This window comes from Cupressus sempervirens, chromosome 4 (genome assembly GCF_028749045.1).
Source record: "Cupressus sempervirens isolate cs-2001-9-10 chromosome 4, ASM2874904v1, whole genome shotgun sequence".
Taxonomy (NCBI): domain Eukaryota; kingdom Viridiplantae; phylum Streptophyta; class Pinopsida; order Cupressales; family Cupressaceae; genus Cupressus; species Cupressus sempervirens.
Window position 1 is genome coordinate 459,063,575 of NC_143121.1, and position 23,608 is coordinate 459,087,182.

At 37.1% G+C, this 23,608-nt stretch overlaps 1 protein-coding gene across 1 annotated transcript in view; it reads right to left on the reverse strand.

The window, feature by feature from the left end:
- Positions 1-17,962, reverse strand: part of LOC149561959 (nuclear localized protein) — a 100,902-nt gene extending 82,940 nt beyond the window's left edge. The window contains exon 1 of the mRNA XM_089825485.1: positions 17,479-17,962. Coding sequence (XP_089681611.1) covers positions 17,479-17,833 — 355 coding nt within the window. The 5' untranslated portion in view covers positions 17,834-17,962. The remainder of the gene's footprint in view (positions 1-17,478) is intronic.
- Between the last annotated feature and the right edge of the window lie 5,646 nt (positions 17,963-23,608).

The following is a 23,608-nucleotide window of genomic DNA, read 5'->3' on the forward strand; positions in this document are numbered from 1 at the left end:
ATGATAATGAGTGTATCATGATTAGACTTTATTTGTTGTCCTAGAGTGCGAAGATCATGATAGAGTTCATGACATGTTGATTACTACTTATCTGATCGACTTCATTAAATTGTTGTGCAGGAGTGTCGTAAATCAAATAACTCATATCCTACTAGGATGTAACATATTATTTTGGTAGGCATGAAGGATTTGATGCCAGTACACATACCAAAAGAATATAAAGATGATGAATATCATATGATTGATATTTCTTGTTGAAGCATACTTCAGATTATATTGAAAGATAACATAAATTGATGGATATATATTGATATCCTTAAATATGTCATTCCAGAAATATCATACTGAGATGATATCTCTTCATATACTTCAGATTGTAATGTGTTCTATAACAATCCTCCCTAGCTAAGAGGGAATGTTAAATATTGTAGCTTCAGTCAAATTAATGGACTTGGAGATAATCCTTCTATGGCCATTTGTTATTTATCAATTAGACAAACTCTTCTATATATATATTATTCGTAATATATTGTCTAATGATGATTAACTTATAATTTACCATATAGAGACATGTCTCTTCTTCTCATATTTATAAGTCTTCAAATCTACATTTGGAACACACCAATATCATGGCAGTGTTATTACATTTGCAGAAAACGATCTAGAAAATCAACACCAAGGTTGTCCTAGCAGCTTATACTGTCAGATAGTAAAATCCTGCTATTTAGGATCCTCTAATTAGTATTTGGCAACATTACGTTATGAATCATGAATTTAAGAATGTTTTTACAGTCATACACACACTCGAGTCATATAGCAGACAGTTTAAAAGGTGTTGGGAAAATCTAAAAATTGCATTACAGACCTGGAACATTCATCTTTATGTCATTTTGGGGAAATATATCAGTGCTAGGTTGGTTTTGGGTTAATTTGGGTCCTTTGTAGAAGATTTGGTGAATATTGGAGTTTGTATCAAGGTGGCATGTTGCTGTAACAGACCTATGTCATGATCAGAACTGTATAGCAGACCTGTTCATATTAATATCTGTCCACTTACACTAAGTTGGAGGTGTACTTTTAGGGGTGCAACGATGTAACCCCAATTCAGACCATCGATGAATGTGAGTAAGAGTTAGAAGAGCATTGGAAACATATACTTGATCAGTTGTCTGTAGCAGCCCTTTCTGGAGTCAGCATCAAACCTACAACAGTCAACCGCAGCACAGTTTCCATTGTTTTTCATGTTAGTATTTCATAGGAATGTTTTTTCATGTACAAGCACTGCTATGCAAATGATTAACTTCCAACGCAAACTTCAGACAATAAAAAATTACTAAACCAAGTGACAAAAAAAATAGAAAAAAACAAAAACGAAATTTCTTAAATTAAAGACAAAAGACATAAAACGAAGTTTTTAAATACAAACTAGGATGACCACTACAACCATATTGCAAAATTATTTTAAAATCCTCCCTTAATGGTCATCCTTCTAACTATTATGGTAAATCAATGTTGTTGCAGTTGTGTTAAACAAAGGAGATGAAAGCTCCTTATATAGATTTACAGAAACAATGTTTCTAAAAGAAACAATCAAGAAAAAAAGAATGAAATAGAAACTACCTAATAAACTAAAGACTAACTATGATGATCATTAAAGAAACATTATAATATTCTAATACAAACTACCCTACAAAAGACTTCATGCAATAATTGCCCCCTTCCCTTGGCAACATGAGCCTGTTGCTAAGACACTCCCTAGCGCTACAAAACTACTAGATATGACCAAGTTTACCATGACCCTTCCAACATGATTTCAGGTAACAAAGTCCTCCATTTATCCAAAGACACCAATATTAACATCAAAAACTTCACAATTTCAAAAAAACAACAATTTTGCCAATATTTGTCAAAAGCAACAACACTAATGGTTTTGTACAAAAATCATCAATAACTTGTGTACACTCTAGAACCTTGAGAAGCAATCAAAAACACTTGACAAGAAACCACAAGTTTATAAAAAATTGTCAACTAAGTTTGCTAAAGATGTATAATTCACAATTTTGCGAAAAGGGTCATCAAAAACCTTCATTTTGGGGGAAAACAAAAAATTCTACAAGTTTTAAAAGAAAAAGCCATCAAAAAACAAATCCTTGATAAAGAAAAACTATATTTTTTGGGGGAAAAATAAGCAAAATCCTTTCACAAAAACATTAAAACTGTTGTGGAAAAAATCCGGCAAAACCCATAGAATGATCACGATTTTTAAATGCAAAAACCTAGATGCTACTTACGAAAAAACATCACATTTATTCTATAAAATATGTGAAAAAGCCCTCCATGTAGTATAGCAAACTCGGATCAAAGGCAATACTCAAAAAATAGGGGAAAATATCCTATGCATGGCGCTCACAGATCCTTCACGCAACCCATTAAACTAGGTCGTTAAAGGAAAATGCCTAGAAAAAATTGCAACTCAAAAAGCACAACATAAACATTTAGAAAACTATAAGAATCCTTTACAAACAGCACAAAAACTCTAGGTTGTGTCACAGACAACCAAAACCCTTTACAATAAATGGAAAACTTCAATTTGTGGCCTATGAAATTGTCACAAGAGAAAAAGAAGCATAAACAGCCCAAAAAACAACCATGATCTACATCAAAACTTCGGATCTACAAAAACGACACCCTAAAATAGTTTTGGCTTATTTTGTCTATAAAAACAACACAAATAATTGCAAAAAAGCCTTAAAGGCTACGTGTATCAATCAAAACAACAAAAGAGAAAACAGGCTTGATTGAATGAATCAAAGTAACAAGACTCAAACCCGGCTCGAACTCGGCAAGGGTAACTCGATTCGTGAACAGGCTCGGACTCACCTGTGACTTGAAAGTGACTCGGCAAAGTGACAAAACCCTTGAAATTTAGAGATTTTTAGGATTTAAAGAAATTCTATGTACCCATTATTAAATAAAGCTTAAAGACACAATAACATCGTGAAATAGAAGGTTATTTGATCGCATACATAACATACATCAATTACATAAGTACAAAGGTAAATTTTAGATGTATTAAGAAAATTTTGAAAACAAAAATAAAAAATCAGTCAAGTCACCCCAGTTTTGTTAGAATATATAGTCCACTAATATAATTGAGGGTGGGGGAGAGGGGGCAAGGGGGTGAATCAGATATCCAACTATTATCACAAGTATAAATCTTAAACAAACTTAACCATATGAGTAATATAAACTGAAATCACAACAAGATACTCATACACAATAACACCAGATATGTTAACTAGGGAAACCCTTGATCAGAGGGAAAACTCCGGTAGGGATGGTACCCACAAGATGATGTACTAATATAAATGTTCCTTGTTAGAGGATGGACCCTATTAGGAGTCTATGAATACATTCAATACAAATGAGTCCCTATTAGGAGACTTTGAATCCTTGTTAGATGATTCCAACCCTATTAGGAGTTGTGGAAGACAATTGGACCCATTGCCCAAACAACTTCAAGGGGAAGACCAATGAACCCATTGTCCAAATTATCTCTGTATTATTCCTTGCAGAATAATAAAATGGTACTATACTATTCCTTCCTCTTTCTCTATCCTATCAATCGAACCTTTGCTCCTTCTGAACTTGTAACCAAATCACAAATCTCGCATCCAATAATCCCTTGGATCGCTTACATGCATTTAGTAAGCAGTCTACTCCTTTTCACACTTTGCACTTCATACAATGATCACAATACTTCAAAACCCTTTACAATCAAGGAAAACATCTTTCCTTTATACCATATCTTCATAATAATTCCTTGAGTCGGCCTTGAGACTTTCCCATTTATTTATAATAAGATAATTAATTAATTACAATTACAATAGCACTGTCGGCTCACACTCTATATAAAACTTCGCACGTGCAATAATAGGACTTGCGCACATGCTGATGTCATCAACTAACTGTCCTTTGTCATTGCCTGATTGCACAACTCTTCATTATATCTCAAATGTAAGATAGCCAACAAACATCAAGAACTTTTTTCCCAATACTCTGTCTTTGAACTGCTCTCTATAAATCAAGTACAACTTCCTTATGTCTTCGACTCAAACTCTGCGCACTTGACCACGTCATCAGGACACTATGCCGAACATGTCCATAACGACGCATCACGAGACAATCAAACCATTGTTTGTACCATCAAAATATTTGTCTGCTACTCAACTAGTCTTTACAGAAATTGTGCTATATTGACATCAATGACAAACACAGTCATGACTGCAACATGTCAATACTCTCCAATGCTCAAGATACTCCTCCAAAGTAGTATCATCAGCATTCATGTTAACAGACCCATCAAGTCAGGGTCATGGGTCATTTTGACCCAACCAAGGTAACTTGACTCGCCAACCCAGACAACTCGCCTGACTCACAGCAAGTCTCATTACTATGGAATGAATGACAAATTTTAATAATGTCCACGAGGCCAAAGTAGCCTATGGGACCAACTAGAAAAAACACGCCACCTGTAAAGGGCAAGAGGACCCGAAGCCTTTTGAAACTACTTCTTTAGGTCCGCTCTTCTACAATGAATGTTGATCATTAAATTTGTTGTCCTATCTAGCTATGTTTCCTCAAAAATAAAATCCAAATTGGCGGTTGCAAGGATATCCTTGTAGCTAGAGCGGATGTCAATGTATGTTAGGGACTCCGTGATAAGATGTCATTGTCTCCATGACTCCCATGTTGCAAAATAAACATATTCTTTCCTCCCATTCTTCCTTTGATAGTGTCCATCTACTCGTTTCACACCTCAAGTGATAAGAGCCCATTCTAAGTTGCGCAATGAGCATTTTTGCTTTCCAATTGATATTTGCTCCAATGTATGCTTTCTCCACATACTCCCTCATTGGGTTAAATTCTTTGATATAATAATCTTTTTTGCGCCCTTTTTGTTTTGACCATATGAGACTCCTAAACCTTTCATTCACATACTTTTTTATTTCCTCGTTATCTGAGCATTCTTGCCTACTAATCTTCCACATTTCCATCCAAAACATCATGCAAGCTTGGAACAAATGCAAAAAAACCTCTACGAGTTTGAAAAACAACACCAAAATACTCTAAAAAGCCAAAGAAAAAAGCATTTAAATCTTTCTTTTCCAAACCAACAAAATATTGTAAAAATAAAATATTCTTCTAATAAGTCCGAAAAAATTCTAAGATTCTTTGAGATTTTTCATTAAAAATCCATTAAAAAAAATGGAGTTTTAGGAGAATTATGAAACTACAAATTTAAAAAATTACCAAAAAAATAACCTATAGGCTATAATAACATGAAATGATAATTAGCAACATTCAGGGGAAGGTGTCGAAACTGGAAACTAGACTGGGTAGGATACACTGTTCAAACAAATGGCGAACAATGTGAGTAATCTCTTGAAGAGGAATGAGTCTGATAAGGGCCAGGATTCCCCTCCTCCAAGGGCTGATACTCAGGGACCAAGTAAACGTACCCGTGCTCACTCTAAGAAGAATGAGGAAGTCAGTAAGAAGGACGAGGTGAAGGCTGCTGCTGAAAGCATGCAAACTCTAGTGGATCAGGTTGTTGACCTGATAAAGATTTCTTAGCTAGTAAGTTGTTGTTCCTTTGTTGTACTTTTGTTGTTCTTTCTAGCTCTGTCTTGTGTGACCTCTTGAATGTTTTTGTTGGAAGTCTGTCTCTTGTTGTTTTTAGATACTTTTCTTTGATGTTCATTTCTCATGCTTATCTCTAAACTTTTGTTGATGTATAGGTTTCGGGTCCTTTAAAACCTATTTTTACTTGATCAAAACATGAAATGATAATTGATAGATATAATTGGTTAATTACAAAGGACAAGAAAGCTCCTTAAACAAGTGACTACAAGATCTTTCCATAACAAAATAAAAAGTTACTAAATTAACTGACACACAAAAATAGAAAGACAAAAAGGAAACTTCCTACAACTAACAAAGGATGAAAGACATAAAAGGAAGTTCTAAATACAAAATAATGTGACCATTATAACAATATTATAATATTAGTTTAATAGTCAATAGTTATATTGGGAGCCCAAACATTTTTGCCCTTCCAAAATATTGCAAAAATGTGCTACATGGCCCTTTGATCCTGTGTCTATTATAAATCAATTTGTGACAAAGCTACAAGCAAAGCCTTGGACATTTGTCACTACTAGATTATGGAAGTGGTATTGTTGTACGCTTGAAGTTCAAAATTGTATTTAAGTTAATGTCCACCTACTTCATACCTGATGCAAAGGACGTGACAAGTTGTCAAAAATCTTGAATATAGAGCATGATAAGCTAGTCATGGGGTGGTAGTTAAAAAAATGCACCTATATATGCTTCTTTGCCACAACGGCAAAAGAGTCATCATGTCCTATTTCTATTGCATTGCAAAGGTTAGATGTACATATTCGAGTTTATTCTAGTTCAAGGATGTTGGAGTATAAGGACGGAAGCAAGGTAAGAAGTGATGCTCCAAACTCACTAGAATAGTAATTCAATGTACACTAATGAATATCATGGTTACATATACAAATGGCCCTCATTTTTTAGGTTTTTAATTGTTTGAGGCATCACAAGGATACTAAATTTCAATTTTAGACCCTTAAATATGTTATATAAGAGGTTCGGCCTCAAAATGTAGTCCAGCTAGTTACAAATGCAGCCCATGCGTGTAAAGTTACAAAAAAGTTAATAGGGGTGATCTTAGAATTAGTTAGTGGACTCCTTGTATTGTGTACATGCCATGAATAATGCACTCAAGGATACGGAAAATATTGATTGGATCAAAACTTAATGATGCTAGAAATGTGCAAATGTTTATCTCGAACAACCACACTTCACATGAACTCTTTGGGACCTTCTCTATAAAGGATTTTTTGAAGATTGTCTAGTGAGTCATCAATGGTCATTAGGGCTCCATGGCTTCTTCAAAGATTTATCATGGTTAGAAAAAGGAAGCAATGTAAGAAGCTAACTAATAAATTAGTTGTTTTTGGCCACAACTATTTTTAGACTGTTATTTTCAGTTACAACTATTTTAAGTTTGTGCTACCTTGGGAGACAAGTATTATTAACTGGTCATCCAGAAGGTCAATTTATAGAGATATCTATTCAAAATCTATCTAGAGATTTCTAATTTTAGTTTTTATGCATTTGAAAAATTTGTATGTTAAAGCTTGTTTTGCGCACAAGCAAACTATTCTTAGCATAGGAATTATAGTTGTCTTTTATTTATCTTTCATGCAAAGTATTGTAAGCACTTACGGATAAGTATTTTTGGCATTTAGATAAATGACCAAATTATTATTTTACATCTTTTTCTCTCCTAAAAATGTTGTTCAAGTGAACTAGTGTTTTTTGTGATGTGATTTTGTGAATTGGTTGGTTGATATTTATGGCAAGCTTTATATTGCACTAACTATTGATTTAAGCTTTCTAGCTTTTGTACAAATCTCCATATTCAATTCATAATATCTCATATGTTTTATCCAACTCAATCTTTGAACTATAGTAGCACTGTTTAATTTTTTATTTTTCAGCTAGAAAGAGTGACGAATTTGTTAGCCATTTAGGTTGTTTTCTTTAAGATGAAAGACGTAAATATCTCCCATCTTGTGTACAAGTGTTGAGAAGCCTTTTGACCTAGCCCAAGAACCCAAAAACCAAGTGGGTGTTTAAGTCTGTTTGCATTTCACACTAAAAACCAATTGTTTAGAGCTATAGGGTTATATTTTTGTTGCAAGGGAGGTTTTCCTTCTAGTACAAAGGGTTTTATCTTACATGCTATTACATTTTGTGTCATCTTAAAAGGAGGAAATTATAATGCTAGCATGTTTGTAATGCCTAACATTAGCTCCATTAAATTTCCAAATTGACTTAGAACCTCTAATACAAGATTCCGCTACTTTCCAACCAATGGGATACTATGCTATAAACACACTTGTAAAAGAAGGGCCCCACCTTATCAAGAAAAAACAGGGGTGGTGGGTAATTGGCCCTATGGTTGACGGAAAAGCACTCCCATGATGACCTCTCTCCAATGAACATCAACAAACACTTGGATGATGTTGCCTTGACAAACCTCATACCTTGCTCATTTTATGTTTATTATTTTTGGCAAAAGTGGCAAGCCACTGATATTGTATTATAATAAAAACTGGTTCAAAAGCTCATGGAGGAAAGAACCAGAAAAGAAAACCTCCAATCCTTGAACAATACAAAAAAAAAAAAATTAGTTGTTTGAAATGAACCAACCTAGACTAATGAAGGAGCTTTATGAATGGTCTTATAAAAATGGCCTTACTAAAACAAAAGGGCCCATGCATTAAAATGAGAGACCTCAAATACAAATACAAATACAATTACATATCAGCTCACCTTGTATAGTTTCAATCCTGCTATCAATTTGACAACATTGAAATAGCTGCTCTGCAAAGCTCCCTATGTCTTCTTCTTGCATTAGGTAGATATGCTGGTTGCAACTTTTTGTTACAATTCCATCTGTTAACTGCCTTATTTGATGGTGACAAACCTTGCAAACACTTGTCATGGTCACTTTGAGGCACAGGCTGAGTGGGCTCAGTAGCTGAAACAAGTTGAAAATTCTTAAAAGAAGCAACTATACATGCCCTCGGAAATGCAAACAACAGCATTGAAGCTGTTCCTGCCACCATGGCAATTGATTTTTCAATCCCACTAATTTATTCCACAGTTTTACACTGGATTGCTGAGCCTTCTGCTGTGACCATTCATCCTTGAATGGATTAAGGCTTGATGGATTGTTTGAAGAAAAATTATTGCTTGTTGCTCGAACATCATGGACACTTAATCAACGGGTAAGTCTTGACAATAACTCTATTACAGAAAACAACTTGTGCTAATATTTGAGTACTTGTTCTCAGGTTAATTTGGCATTCTTGTTGTTTGAATTACGGTTGATGCCTTGCTGAAATGAGTATTGTTGAGGCATTTGTAACCGTATTTGGTTCATTATTAAATGTTTATATGATGTATACATTTTCAGTTCATTTGGCATTCTTGATGTTTGGGTTATTGTTGATGTCTTACCGAAATGACCAATGTTGAGGCATTTGCAACCGTGGTTGCATCAATATTTCTCTTCTTCTTGATCTTATGTGAGAAATCCAAGCCAAAAGGATTGAGAAGACACTGCTCAAAGTATTTGTGCAGTTTTCTTGTTGTTATTCCCTATCCTTGGTTCCATGGGTAGATATGGTTGTCCCTATCTTTGGATGAAAGCAAAGTGTAGTGAGGATAGTTCCACTATTGTTTGTCAAGAGTAAATGTGTATGTCACTACTCATATCGTATCTGAACTACTAAACATGGTCCTCAAGTATTGTCAGTTCAATTATCCCCATCTGGAGAATGATGCAATATGGGGGATGTTAGAAATATTGCAGCATAGGATGCATAAAATTACTTGTTATAGTTAGTTAAAATAGGTTATTATAAGAGTGGTATGTACTGAATTTTTAAAAACAACTCAATATTTATAGGTAGTTGTTTGGGGAGTTACCTATAGAATAGGATATGAGAATCCTATATGTGGATGTTGTCATATTATGAGGGGAGTGCACTAAGAAAAGATAATATACTATTGTTTTGTGGAAAATATGCTCCTGATTTATCTTATAATGACATCTCAGAGAATTTCATCACCCTAGAAATTGAGGACATTCTTCAAAGCAGGGAGACTCTCTAATCAATTTATCTTGCTTTTTTATCAAAGTGGTCAAACAAGCAATTGTGAGACTGAATCTAGCAGATAGTCAAGAGAAATATCAAATCATTCACCTAATCAATTGAGTTTGAGCCTTAAACAAAAACTTATCTTCCAAACTAGGGAACTCATAAACCATAGGTCACCTTGGCTTGTGTTAATTAATGTTAGTTGGACAGCTGTTATTTCTAACCCAAAAATAGCAGTAGTATTTATGGGTAGCTTGGACAGTTGTTCGTTCTTACCTAAAAATAGCAGCATTAGTTATGGGTAGTTTGGACAGTTGTTTGTCCACTTGCCGAGAATTAGTAAATGGTTGTTATGCAAGGATAATTATTTACTAATTTAATGATTTCATTTTGGACACCTTGCAACCAATTCTATTATTGGCTATTGAGTTGTCTTAATCTCAGCTGTTGGTTTAATTTAATCTCGGCCGTTGGTTTTCCAACAAAGTGGTATAAAAAGGGGTCATTGGGTCATTTGGAAAAACAAGTTTTATAGAAGCATTTGCAATGATAGAAAATTGTTTTGCAATGTTAGCAACGGCGCAGTGTTAGCGTGGGAATAGCAGTGGGGAATATCAACAGGAGAAACTAGGAGGTTGTCGAAGTTCTACCAGTGAGAGGCAAGGAATTTTGTATCTCTTGATTTGCTGAAGTTTAATATAATTCATCATCTGTAGAACTGGTTTTCCCTTAGGGGTATTTCCAAGGACAATTTGTCCAAAAATATTATGTTCATTGTGTTGTGAATTTCTTTTCGTATTATTATTGGTGAAGTTGCAGTTGTATTATTTTTCGATATTAGTTGGGAATTTATTTCCAGCAATTTAATAATCGTTTACGATAGGAGATTAATAATCAGTGATTACAATAGTGTTAATTTTCACATGGTATCAGAGCATCGTTAAAGGTAGAAGAGTTTTGCCCTAGGAAAGAAATTTTGATCTCTTTAGATTTATTATTGCTTTAATCCCTTGAGATGGTTTCAAATGGTTTGAGAGATCAGGACAGATTGGATGGTGCCTCGAATATTGGTGTCTGGAAGGCCAAAATTTCTTTATTGTTGGAAGAGAATGGTATCAAGGATCATGCTACCAGTGTTGTACCTGTACCAACGGATGCAACACAGCTTGTAGCACATAAGGACAATGCCAAAGCGAGGAGGACTATCCTTGATGGTGTCAATGATCATATTATTCCACATATCTCAAATCTAGATACGGCGAATAAAATGTGGGACACCATTTTGAATCAGTACCAGAATGCTACCACCAATAGGAAGATGATTCTTAGAGAGAAGCTAAAGAATACCTGTATGAACCAGAGAGAAGACGTTACAAGTTACCTCACCAAGCTTAGACTTGTCAAGGACGAGTTAGCAACTGTTGGAGATAGTCCCAATGATGACGAGCTAGTGAAAATAGCCCTAAATGTGTTTACTAAACAATGGAGTGTCTTTGTTCAAGTTGTCAGTGGACGAGATAGTTTACCAAGTTGGGATCAACTATGCACTGATTTCACTTAGGAGGAGTTTAGACTAAGTCTTGTCAATGGAGCCAACAAGAGTCAAAAAAGTGAGGTGGAACAGGAAAACGTTACCCTAGCGGGTAAAGGGAAAGCAAAGAAGGGATCTACCAAAGGATCAAATTCACAAAGTGAGAAAAAGAAGAAGGACCTTTCTAAGGTCAAGTGCTTTGGATGTCACAAGTTTGGCCACTATGTTAGTGATTGCCCAAAAAGGAAGAAGGGTAAGAAGCAAGTAGCAGCTTCAGCAAGTGTGGAAGAACTCTCTAGTAGAATGGAAGATGAGTTTGCACTCATAGCTTGTATGGTTAGCTCAACCTCACAGTGTGTTTGGTATATAGATAGTGGGGCGTCATTTCATATGACAGGAGTTAAAGAGTACTTCTCCAATTACAAGGAGGAGGACACCAACATCCAGATATCTATGGGAAACTTATCCAAACTCAACCCAGTTGGGAAAGGGATTGTTCAGCTTCAAAGGGAGAATGGAAAGATAATTCCACTTCATGATGTGTTGCATGTGCCAGGCTTAAGTATGAATTTGATTTTTGTATCTGTTCTTTAGGATAGGGGGTATAATGTACTCTTTAGAGGGACAAATTTGTTGATTAAGCACAAGGATTGGAAATCACCTGTAACTATTGGAGTTAGGAGTGGTCGCCTTTATAGGTTGCAGTTTGATACTCCTAAGGCACTCGTGAGCAGCAGTAATCCTAGAGATCTTAGAGAGTTATGGCATAGGAGGATGGGCCATATTCATCATGGAGCACTTAAATTGCTTCATGAAACGGTGATAAGTGTACCAAAGGTGAGCACAAAGCATGATGATGTATGTAAGGGATTTGTGTTGGGGAAGTTTGAAAAAGCATCTTTTCCAAGGAGTGACACCAGATCTGAGGGTGTTCTTGATCTAGTACATTCAGATGTTTGTGGACCAATGTCAACAAAATCTCTTAGAGGATATGAGTACTTTTCTCCAGGAAGACCTAGATATACTTCTTGAAGACCAAGGATGAGGTTTTCAGTCGATTCAAAGAGTTTAAGGCTCTTGTGGAGAATTTGACAAGAAGGAAGATAAAAGTTCTTCAGTCAGACAATGGAGGTGAGTACAAAGGGAATGTCTTCCAAGAGTTATGTACCAAAGAAGGAATCAAGAGAGAGTGGATTATTCCTTACAATCCACAACAGAATGGAGTTGCTAAGAGGAAGAACCGTTCTATATCGAAGGCAACAAGAGCTATGCTACATGAAATTAAATTAAATTACTATTAAGTCATTAAATAAATAAAAAATTAAAAAGTGACTTTATATTTAATTAATTTAATTAATTATTGTATTACAAGGGAGAAGCTTCTAGAGTGTGTATTAAGTATTGGAAAGGGGGAAGCCTCTAGTAATTTAATTTTCTAGAAGCACAATTAATTATTGTATTGCAAGGGAGGAGTTTCTAGAGAGTGCATTAATTATCGAAAGGGGGAAGCTTCTAGTACTTGCAATTAATTAATATTTGATTTCCTTCTAGAAGGGGGTAGGAAAAGTATAAATAGAGGTGGGAGAGTCATTGTTTAGCATCAGATGATTGTGAATTGCATTTGATAAAAGCTTGGAGGTGTGAGTAAAGATTCAGTCTTGGCATTAGATTTCATCCTCTCTTGTAACATTCTAGACGTCATTCCCTTCGAGTTTGGCCTTTGGAATACATTACTATGTATTTGATTTTATCATCTTGAGAACTATGTATTTGATTTTATCTTCAATTTGCATAAATTCCTTCTTGCTCATGTTATGTGGATTGAAACCTACGCAAAGACATTAAAATCGCTTTCAACAATTGGTTCAATTTTTGGGCATTTCTAGGGTGTCCATTACAGTGGTATCAGAGCTCATTACAAGGGCCCATTACAGTGGTATCAGAGCCCATTACATTACAATGGTACCAAAGCATTTCCAGGATGCCCATTACACAATCCACAATAGAATGGAGTTGCTGAGAGGAAGAACCATTCTATATCAGAGGCAGCAAGGGCTATGCTACATGACCAAGACATGCCCTGTTACTTATTGGCAGAGGTGTGTAGTACACCAGTCTATATTCAGAATAGAGTTCCACACAAGGTGCTAGGGAAGATGACACCGGAGGAGGCTTTCACAAGGAAGAAGCCAGATATTGGTCACTTTAGGATATTCAGGAGTTTGACATATTGTCATATTCCTGGAGATACACGTACGAAGTTAGATCAGACTACAAAGAGGGGGTACTTTGTTTGGTACAGTGAGACCTCAAAGGCATCTAAGATCTTCATTCCAGGGATTAAAAGAATTATTGTCAGACATGATGTCAAGTTCATGGAGGACAAGGCATTTAGGAGATCTAGAAATTTGCTTGCTAATGATTAGTGTGAGCAGCTAGCAAAAGCTCCAAAGCCAAGACAAGGGCAGCAAAGCTCAAGTATAATTACCAGTACAAGTGTAGGCTCAGGTAGTGAAGATTCACAGAGTATGGAGCAACAGGTGCAACATGAAATGCATCTAAAGGATTTAGAGGTTGACATTTCATCCTCTACAGCTGGCAGCAAGAACCATGAGGTTCTAGATACACAAAGGGATACTCAGGAGTTTGTGGGAGCTCCTAGGAAGACTATTAGATAGCAAAGACAACCAGCCAAGTTCAATGACTATGTGGCATTAGTTAGTCAATAGGTAAATAGTGAACCTTCTAGCTATTAGGAGGTTGCAGAGCATCAGGTATGGCGAGATGCTATGGTTGAGGAGTATTCCTCAATAATGCAGAATGATGTGTGGGAGGTAGTTCCTAGACCAACAGATAGAGCAGTAGTTGGATCAGATTGGATCTATAAGATAAAGCATGGTGCAGATGGTAGCATCGAGAAATACAAGGTGAGGTTCGTGGCCAAGGGGTTCTCTCAAAAGGAGGGAATAAACTACGAGGAGACATTTGCTCCAATGGCCAAGTATACTTCTATAAGAGTTGTGATCTCGTTTGCAGCACAGATGGGATGGCAAATTCATCAAATGGATGTCAAGACAGCATTCCTTAATGGTGAGTTAAAGAAGGAGGTATACATAGAGCAACCAGAAGGCTTTGTAGCACACAGCAAAGAGACCCACGTGTGCAAATTAAAGAAAGCCTTGTATCGACTCAAGCAAACTCTCACAACATGGTATGAGTGTGTTGATACATATTTGCAGGAAATGGGCTTTGTGAAGAGTGAAGCGGATGCTAACCTCTACTACTTGGTGGTCGGGGGTGAGATTATCATTCTTGTTCTTGATGTGGACGACTTGTTTCTTACAGGTTCACTAGGGCGCATAGAGGATTGCAAGAGGGACCTTGCTGAAGAGTTTGAGATGAAGGATTTGAGACTTATGCACTACTTTCTAGGTATTGAGGTGTGGCAGACTGATGGAGAGATTTTCCTTGGTCAAGGGAAATATTGCATTGAAATCTTGAAGAGATTCAGGATTGAGGATCGCAAAGCCGTGTCTACACCCATGATCACGAATTGGAGGAAGGTAGATACATCTAAGGAGAAGAATGTAGATCCCACCTTATATAGATAGTTGATTGGTTCGCTTATGTATTTGGTCAACACTAGGCCAGATATAGCATTTGCAATAAACTCTCTTAATCAGTTCATGGTTGAACCAAAGAGAATGCATTGGACAGCGGGCAAGCATGTATTGCGTTACTTGCATGGTACAGTTGAGTATGGGATCAAATATGTCCGAGGTGAAGGTATCAGGTTGATAGGCTATACTGATACAGATTGGGCAGGAAGTACAATGGACAAAAGGAGCACTTTAAGGTGTTGTTTCAGTTTGGGATCAGGAGTTGTATCTTGGTTCAGCAAGAAGCAGAAGTATGTGGCTCTAATTTCAACAAAAGCAAAATACATAGCAGCTAGCATGACGACATGTGAAGCTATATGGCTTTGAAAGTTGTTAGTAGCCTTGTTTGGTCAGAAGGTTGAGACTACTGTGATACATTATGACAATCAAAGTTGCATCAAGTTGTCTGAGAATCCAGTGTTTCATGATAGGTTTAAACATATAAATATCAGGTATCACTTCATTAGGGATTGTGTACAATGAGGTATTGTTCAGCTACAATACATACCTACAGAAGAGCAGGTAGCAGACATTCTGACAAAGGCTTTAGGGAAGGCCAAATTTATCTTCTTCAAAAATAAGATGGGTGTCATTCAAAACAGCTTCCTCGCTAAGAGGGAGCGTTAATTATTGTTAGTTGGACAACTATTATTTCTGACCCGAAAATAGTAGTAGTATTTATGGGTAGCTTGGACAACTATTCGTCCTTACCTAAAAATAGCAGCATTAGTTATGGGTAGTTTGGACAGCTGTTTGTCCACTTGCCGAGAATTAGTAAATGGTTATTATGCAAGGATAATTATTTACTAATTTAGTGATTTCCTTTTGGACACCTTGCAACCAATTCTATAATTGGTTGTTGAGTTGTGTTAATCTCAGCCGTTGGTTTGATTTAATCTCGATCGTTGGTTTTCCAACAGAGTAGTATAAAAAAAGGTCATTGGGTCATTTGGAAAAACAAGTTTTGTAGAAGCATTTGCAGTGATAGCAAATTGTCTTGCAGTGTTCGCAAGGGCACAGTGTTAGCGTGGGAATAGGAGTGGGGAATATCAACAAGAGAAATTAGGAGGTTGTCGGAGTTCTGCCAGTGAGAGGCAAAGAATTTTGTATCTCTTGATTTGCTGAAGTTTAATATAATTCCTCATCTGTAGAATTGGTTTTTCCTTAGGGGTTTTTCCAGGGACAATTTGTCCGAAAATATTGTGTTCATTGTGTTGTGAATTTCTTTCCGTATTTTTATTGGTGAAGTTGCAGTTGTATTATTTTTTGATATTAGTTGGGAATTATTTCCAACAATTTAATAATCATTTACAATAGGAGATTAATAATCAGTGACTGCAATAGTGTTAATTTTCACAGCTTGGAGAATATGAGGGGAGCATAAAAAATTCTGGTCTTCGTTCTTGAAAATTCTCGCGTCTTTCTTGGACTTTTGAAGATCTCTGGCACTGTCATTGACCTATCAATGCGTCCGATATTTTTATGTTTTTGCAGCCTTGTAGCCTTTTTCCACCAGATTGCACTCATTGTAGGTATGAGATTTAAAGTACTGACTCACATAGATGCGAAAGTGACTGTCAAAGAAGTCACTATCATCTTATTGGACGACATTAATAACACCAAGTCCTGGGCATTCACAGATCGGTGTAATTATTTAAAAATGTTTTAAAGTTTTTCAATGCGTGCAAGAGACGGAGAAAAAGTCCAGCTTCTTCTACAGTCAGTCGGTGATATAAGCAGGCTTACATGGGGACTTTCATGATCGATTCCCCGGATGGGTCGATATTGGGATAAAAATAACGGATAAAATTTCACAACCTTGTCGTGCTTATCATTCAGAACGGGAAACTAGTAGAAAAATTACTTTGAGACAGTGTGCAAAGGGGGATATTTCCCTTGAATTCTCTTATAAATGCGAATTATTTGTATTGGTACGTTTTCCACAAAAACTCAAGCCCGCCTGAATTTAGAAGTAGAGAGCATGCTGCTAGACCAACAGTGAACCTTTGCTGCGGCTACACTTAAGCTTAGTCATTAGATGAAGGAAGGCGACATGTGAAAGCCAACAGGATTGTCACCAGGCCAGGGCAACTCAGCTGCCAGTTGCAGCATCGCAGAAATACGAGTGGAAAGAGAACCGCTAAATGGAATTAGGCATCCAAAGATTCACAACCTTACGCTTCGTACAAAAAAACCAACCATAAATATGTCTTTTTGCTAATAGTAATAATGTATTAGAATTACGATATTTGACAATTTGACAGTCACTGAGGTTTATGCTACGATCGATTAAACTTATTTCCCTCTTTACAGTTTTAAGCCAGCGGAAAACTCACACTTATGTACCTTTAACCACACTCGCATCCCCACGTGACTCGACATGTGAATGTAGCATAGCTATACCCTTTTTCACGAACTCTCAATATCATATTTTAAAAATTGATACAATAACAAATATAAGCTCCCACGGTTCCATTGGCAAGAAAAAGCATCGGGGGATAAGAGGCATATGAAATTTTACCAGGATCTTCCCTGTGCAAGTAATCCATTGCGCAGAGCCACGGACCTTGTTCAAAATCCAAGTCAATTTGGGGGCCGAAAGCAGAAGATTGAGGTCCGGGCTGCTCATTTACAGAGGTTTTGCCGTCCTTTGAATAAGAAGTTCTCAGAAGGGCTCCAGCTGGGCCAGGGATTCTGCGAGGCGCCCTGACATTTCGTGTATCTTCCTCAGAAGCCTTGTTATAAGGAGGAGTTGAGTGCTGAGAAACAGGCTGTTTGTTGCGCTGATTGTGCGGGGGGCGCTGCGAGGCCTGCAATTTCTTCACAAGGTCAGACTCGTCCAAGTCCACATCCTCCCATCCGCCAAAATCCTCCATTGCTCCTTCCCATCCACCCTCACCCTTTCTCTTCAGGGTTTCCTTCGCTGTCTTCGTATCTCAAATTCCATAAATTCCCGCCAAAATCATTTGTTCTAGAATTAATTTCTGCTCTCACATTCCATTTGTATGGTTAAATAGATCGAGTATGTCATTTAATTCAAACTGGGGGGTTGATCCCTAGATCAAGGGCCCTTTCACTTAACTAGATTTAGAATTTATTTTTTATTTAAACATGTAAAATATGTAAAGAGATATTAAATATCATAATATTTATCATTTATGAATATGAATAAATTTGGTTTTTTTTTGTATCTCATATTATTATAATTAATTAATATATTGTTACAATTGATATAAAATAATATCAATTTTATAATAATTACATTATATTATGAAAATTAAATTTAGACATTAATACAATTTATAAAAATTGAACTAAAAATATTTTTAAATAATAATTATTAGTCATTGTCTATATAAACTAATATTTTCATGAGACCCCTGTAATTAATTATATGACAAATATCATTTTTAGTTCTAAAATTCTTATCGATAATATTTTGTAAATCAAGTTTTAAGGAAAAAAACTTTTATCTTTTTGGTCAGAACATTTTTCTTGCAAGTAATTTTAATTTTTAAATATAGAAAATAAGTGGAAAAAAAATTATGAATTATTTTCTTTGTGAGAAGGAGCCAACTCGAGTAGAGACATTTCATTTTTGGGCACAACCTCTCCTCAACTTGCCCCATTTCTTCTCCCACGTTTGTGTTCAAAAAGGGGTCGGCTTTGAGTTTGATCTCGAGGGTGCACTCATCATCAGCGAGTCCTCCTTTCAGGTACTTCGTTAGCAGGTGAGCAGATTGAAGAATACTGCGTTAGCATAATGCGTTCGGAGATTAATGCGAGGGCATCGGAAATGGAGGTTACAGGGGTCTGAAAATCGCTGGAAGAGAAGTTAATAGCGCAGGGGACCAACTTCTCTGCATTCTGACAGCTTTCTGGCGAAAAATGGTTGAAAGAACGGTCAATGCGGTCGTGAAAGGATTTATTTTGGTGGAAAATGTATGCTAACACTTTAAGCTAAAGGCACGGTTGTCATTTTCACCAGTGAACGCTTTTCGCTGCGTTGTCATCGATTTTGCGGGCATTTTAAGCGGGGACAGGTGTTTGAGGGTTTTTTTTTTATTAAACTTTCATTTTGATCAGCGTGGGCGCTTCTGTAAGAAACAGTGGGACCAGGGCAGCAGACACAATACCAGACAGGGTTCAGATCCTAGGTAGGCCCGTTTCCAAGGATAAAACGAAGACTGGGGCCCAGCTCACAGCAAGATAGTGGCAGGCCTTAAGCCAGGGGTTTCAAGGTGCACTTTTTGGTTTTGTTTTATATATTTGCTCTTGTTAGCTTTTGTTTCGCCCTTCTTTCTTTTGATCAATGGAAAAACAAATTGAGGATACACAAATGAGAAAACAAACGGTGGATATGCAAACCATGGAAAAACAAACCATCTCATTGGTAAAAAACGGTCAAGAAATTATGGTACACTTTGAAACTAACCATTTAGGGCAAGTCAAAATGGCATCACTTGGCAAGACAGGAAAATATATCTGGGTCAATGTTAAACAGTTCAAGGGCATTTTAAAACGTAGACTTGCTCGTATGAAAGGGTCACAGGACAAGCAAAAACACGGGCAGAGATTGCATAAACAAGTCAAAATGTGCCCTCCTCCACACTTAAGTGGTGACAGTCATCTGTATGGTAGTAATAACTTCGATGAGTCTGTCAGTTACAGCCCTACCTCCACACCTCTCGCTTGGTGCCCAGATCTTTATGTGCAAGAACTTTTGAGGGCCAAGAGGAGGTTGGAGCTCCTAGAGGCTAAGGAGCAAGAAAGTTACCGCAATATACAGGTGCTAATTGCAACAAATAAAACTCTTGCAGATGATAACAACACTTTAAAAGCTCAAATCTCAACGTTGCAAGAAACACTTTTAGCCGGAAAGCTTGAATGGCAGAATATGAAGGATGAATGGAAAAACCTGAATGTGACATTGGAAACAAACAAGGTCACAGCAAATACCGAGTCATCTCATAATAAGGAGAAAACGATTCTTCACACTAGTTTGCCAGGAAAGGTAGATGGTGAAGAGAAGAGAAGGAGTTTTGCAGAAGTCACCAAAACTTGGGACAAAAACAGCAAACACCCTGATATGGCAAGAGAAGAGGCAAAGATTCGTGTGAACACGCAAGACAAAGAGGTCAAGGAAAGGCAGCTTAGGGCATCCAATATAATTATCAAGGGGATAAAAGACTATGGGGAAGGCGAACATACCCTTGACCTAACGAGGGATTTCCTACAAGATGTGTTGTTGTGGCAAGGACAAATCTGCCAAGCTTGGAGGGTTGGCAAACCACACGCTGAGAGAAATAGGCCAATCAAGGTAGTCATGCTCAGCATTAGCGACAAACAAAATCTACTTAACAAAAAATAGCTTTTGTGGGGTTCTCGCTTTGTTTTAGAGGAGGATTTAACTATGAGACAGCAAGTAGAAAGAAGGATGGAAATGGAAAAAATCAGATCAGCTAGAAATGAAGGCAAAAGAGCTTGGATGTTCAAGGGAAAAGCAGTTATTGCTCATTTTGGCCACCGCTACAATGAAGGGCAGCAAGAAGGCAACAAAGGTGCAACAACAAACACCTTAACAGGCAGCGATACAACAAGATCCATAATCACACCTAGCGATAATAACTCAACTTTGAGTCTTTCGCATCAAAATAAATAGCAATCAAGCTTAACCCAGGCGTCCTTAAGTTTAGTTTGTTGGAATTGCAGAGGTTATCCGTGGAGACGTGGGCCTGGGTTAGGGCCTATTGCGGAAGGCAAAGACATTATTTGTCTCATAGAGACACATGAGCATGAGGGATGTAAGACCCCATTGTTTGAAGGCTACTGGAAGATGGCAGTGTGGAATGAGGCAGCGGGAAATGGTAAAGGTTATGGAGGTATAATGGTTCTAGTAAAAGAAAAAGAAGGTCGTGTCATTCAGCTAGAAAAGACTGATTCTAATAAACAATTTATATGGCTCAAAATCGTGGAAAATAACACTCTTCTCAGGATTGCAGCTTGTTACTTTGCTCCACAAGTATCTAAAATTTATAAAAAGTGTGGTTTAGATCACAATGACCCTTATGCTACGTTAAAGAAAGATGTTGCTGTTTTTTCACAACGTGGGGATGTCCTTCTCGTTGGAGATTTCAATGCTAGGACAGCAAATTGGCAAGCAAGTATTTTCAGCTCCGAAGTAAATGATAACCCTATTTGGCTCACAGAAGAGAGAAATCATCCATGGGATAGAATATCCGAAGATGCTAAAGGCTGCAATCATTTTGGGGAAGAATTGATCACTTTGTGTGGCACATTTGATCTAATAATCTGTAATGGTTTGGCTAGATGGGCTAAGTCGGGCAATTTCACTTGCAACACATACAACGGGGCAAGTGTGGTAGACTATGTAATTTGTTCGCAGCATTTGTATAACAATATTGAAGAAGTTGAAATTGGAGAGCACATTTGGGATCTCAAATCAGATCATAGACCACTGTACGTAAATTTGTATTGGGCAAAGGATAGACGGATTGGGGCAAAAATCCAAGGCCCTCAACACCCACCTTCTCAGGGCAGAATTTTGTTAACTTCAGAAAATAGTAACACTTTCAGGGCTGCTCTTGAGGAACTTTGTATGGGACACCCTATGTATAAGCATGGTGTTAATAGTCATGATTTATCAAATCTGATTCACAAGGCTCTTTCAAAATGCAAGAGAGCAAAAAATAGAAAATCTGAAACTAATTGTTTTCCAGCCAATGCATGGTTTGATAAAGAATGCAAGAGGGCTAGGAGAAATCTAAGGGAGTCAAATAAAACTAACCTTGACATTAAGACCTACAAACAGATCCTAAAGAAGAAAAAAATCGATTTTATGTCCACAAGGAGAGAGGAGCTAATTTTCTTGGGCAGAAATAACCCCAAACGTTTTTGGAAAGAACTCCAACCAAGGAGGAAGCAAACTGAAAATAATATTACTGCCACCCAATGGTTTGATTATGCTAAGAAACTTTATGAACAAGAGGGTGGAGTGGGACAGCCACCTTTGGTCAATGATACCACAAATATTTTTACTGTGCAAGAGATAGAGACAGGGATTAAGAAGTTGGGTGGAGGCAAAGCAAAAGACCTTGTTGCGCTTCAAGCTGAATATTTGAAGTGGGGTATGAAAACTCTTGCACCGCACATCACTGAAATCTTCAACAAAATCTGCCAGGAAGGGTTTCCAAAAGATTGGACAATCAGCCTTGCAATACCACTTTTTAAGAGTGGTGATGTTAACAATCCCTCCAACTACAGGACTATAATGATCAATCCCCTCTTTGCTAAACTTTTTGGCAGTATGATAGAAACTAGGATCAGCAAATGGGCAGAAGAAAATCATAAACATGCTAAAGGGCAAGCTGGTTTTAGGCCAAAGCACTCGACAGTGGATCACTGTGTCACTCTGAGACACATTATTGAAAAAGAGTGGGAGAAAAAAGAAGAGGTTTTTTGTTGCTTTGTTGACTTCAAAAAGGCTTTTGATACCGTTCCGAGAGACAAGCTTTGGTTGAGGATGGAAGAATTGGGGATTCCTAGGCATCTCAGAGCTGCTGTTCATAGAATGTACGAAGAGGTGAAAGTCAAAATCAGAACTTCAGATGGCATTTCAGAATGTTTTAGGAGCGACATCGGGGTCAAGCAGGGCTGCCCTTTATCCCCTACTTTATTTGGTTTATATATTGACAAACTGGAAGAGTGGTTAAACACGCAAGAGCGTGAAGGCATTCAGCTAGGGGAATTTGTTATAAAGCTACTCCTATATGCGGACGACCTCATTTTAATTGCCAAATCTGCTTGTGGTTTGCAAGACCATCTATCTTCTCTCGAGCGCTTTTGTAGAATGGTGGGGATGCAAGTCAATATCAGCAAAACCAAGGTTATGATTTTCTCTAATAATAAAAAACAACATCAACATGAATTTTATTACAATGGAGGTGTTCTCGAAGAAGTTGCGGAATATAAATACCTTGGCATCGATTTCAACAATAAACTAAGCTGGTCTAGCTGTGTGTATAAAAGGACATTAGGTGGATGGAAGGCTTTCTACGCTCTTCAGAATAGGTGCCGTGAAGCGGAGTTGTGGGATTGGAAAACTATTCAAACCTTGTTTGGTCTTCTTGTGCTGCCAGTTGTTCTTTATGGGTGTGAATTATGGGCCAGCAGCACTACTATAGCACAATGGAAACAAATCGAAGGAATCCAAAAGCGCTTGATTACAAGCAAGTTTAAAATTAAAAGCACTGTTCCATATGACATCATGCTAAGTGAAATGGGGGCTGCGCCTATTGAGGCACTTGCTATGGTTCGCCTTTTAAGCTATCTAAAAAGAATCGAAAAAATGGAAGAGGATAGATGGCCGAAAGTTGTCTTTAGTGACACACTATGTAAGCGAAAAAGGACATGGATGCAACAAAACATCAAGTGGATGAGTAAATGGAATATTCATTTCAATATGTGCCCCACAAGTAATAAAGAAATAAAGGTCTTTGTTATGGAGAAATTCTACAAGAGAAATTGGGGAAGCGAGATTGGGAGGAAGAAACTATATTATATAAATGAGTTCAACCCCACTTGTGATCAACTCGAAAAAGTGTACATAGGAGCCAACATTTCTTGGAGAG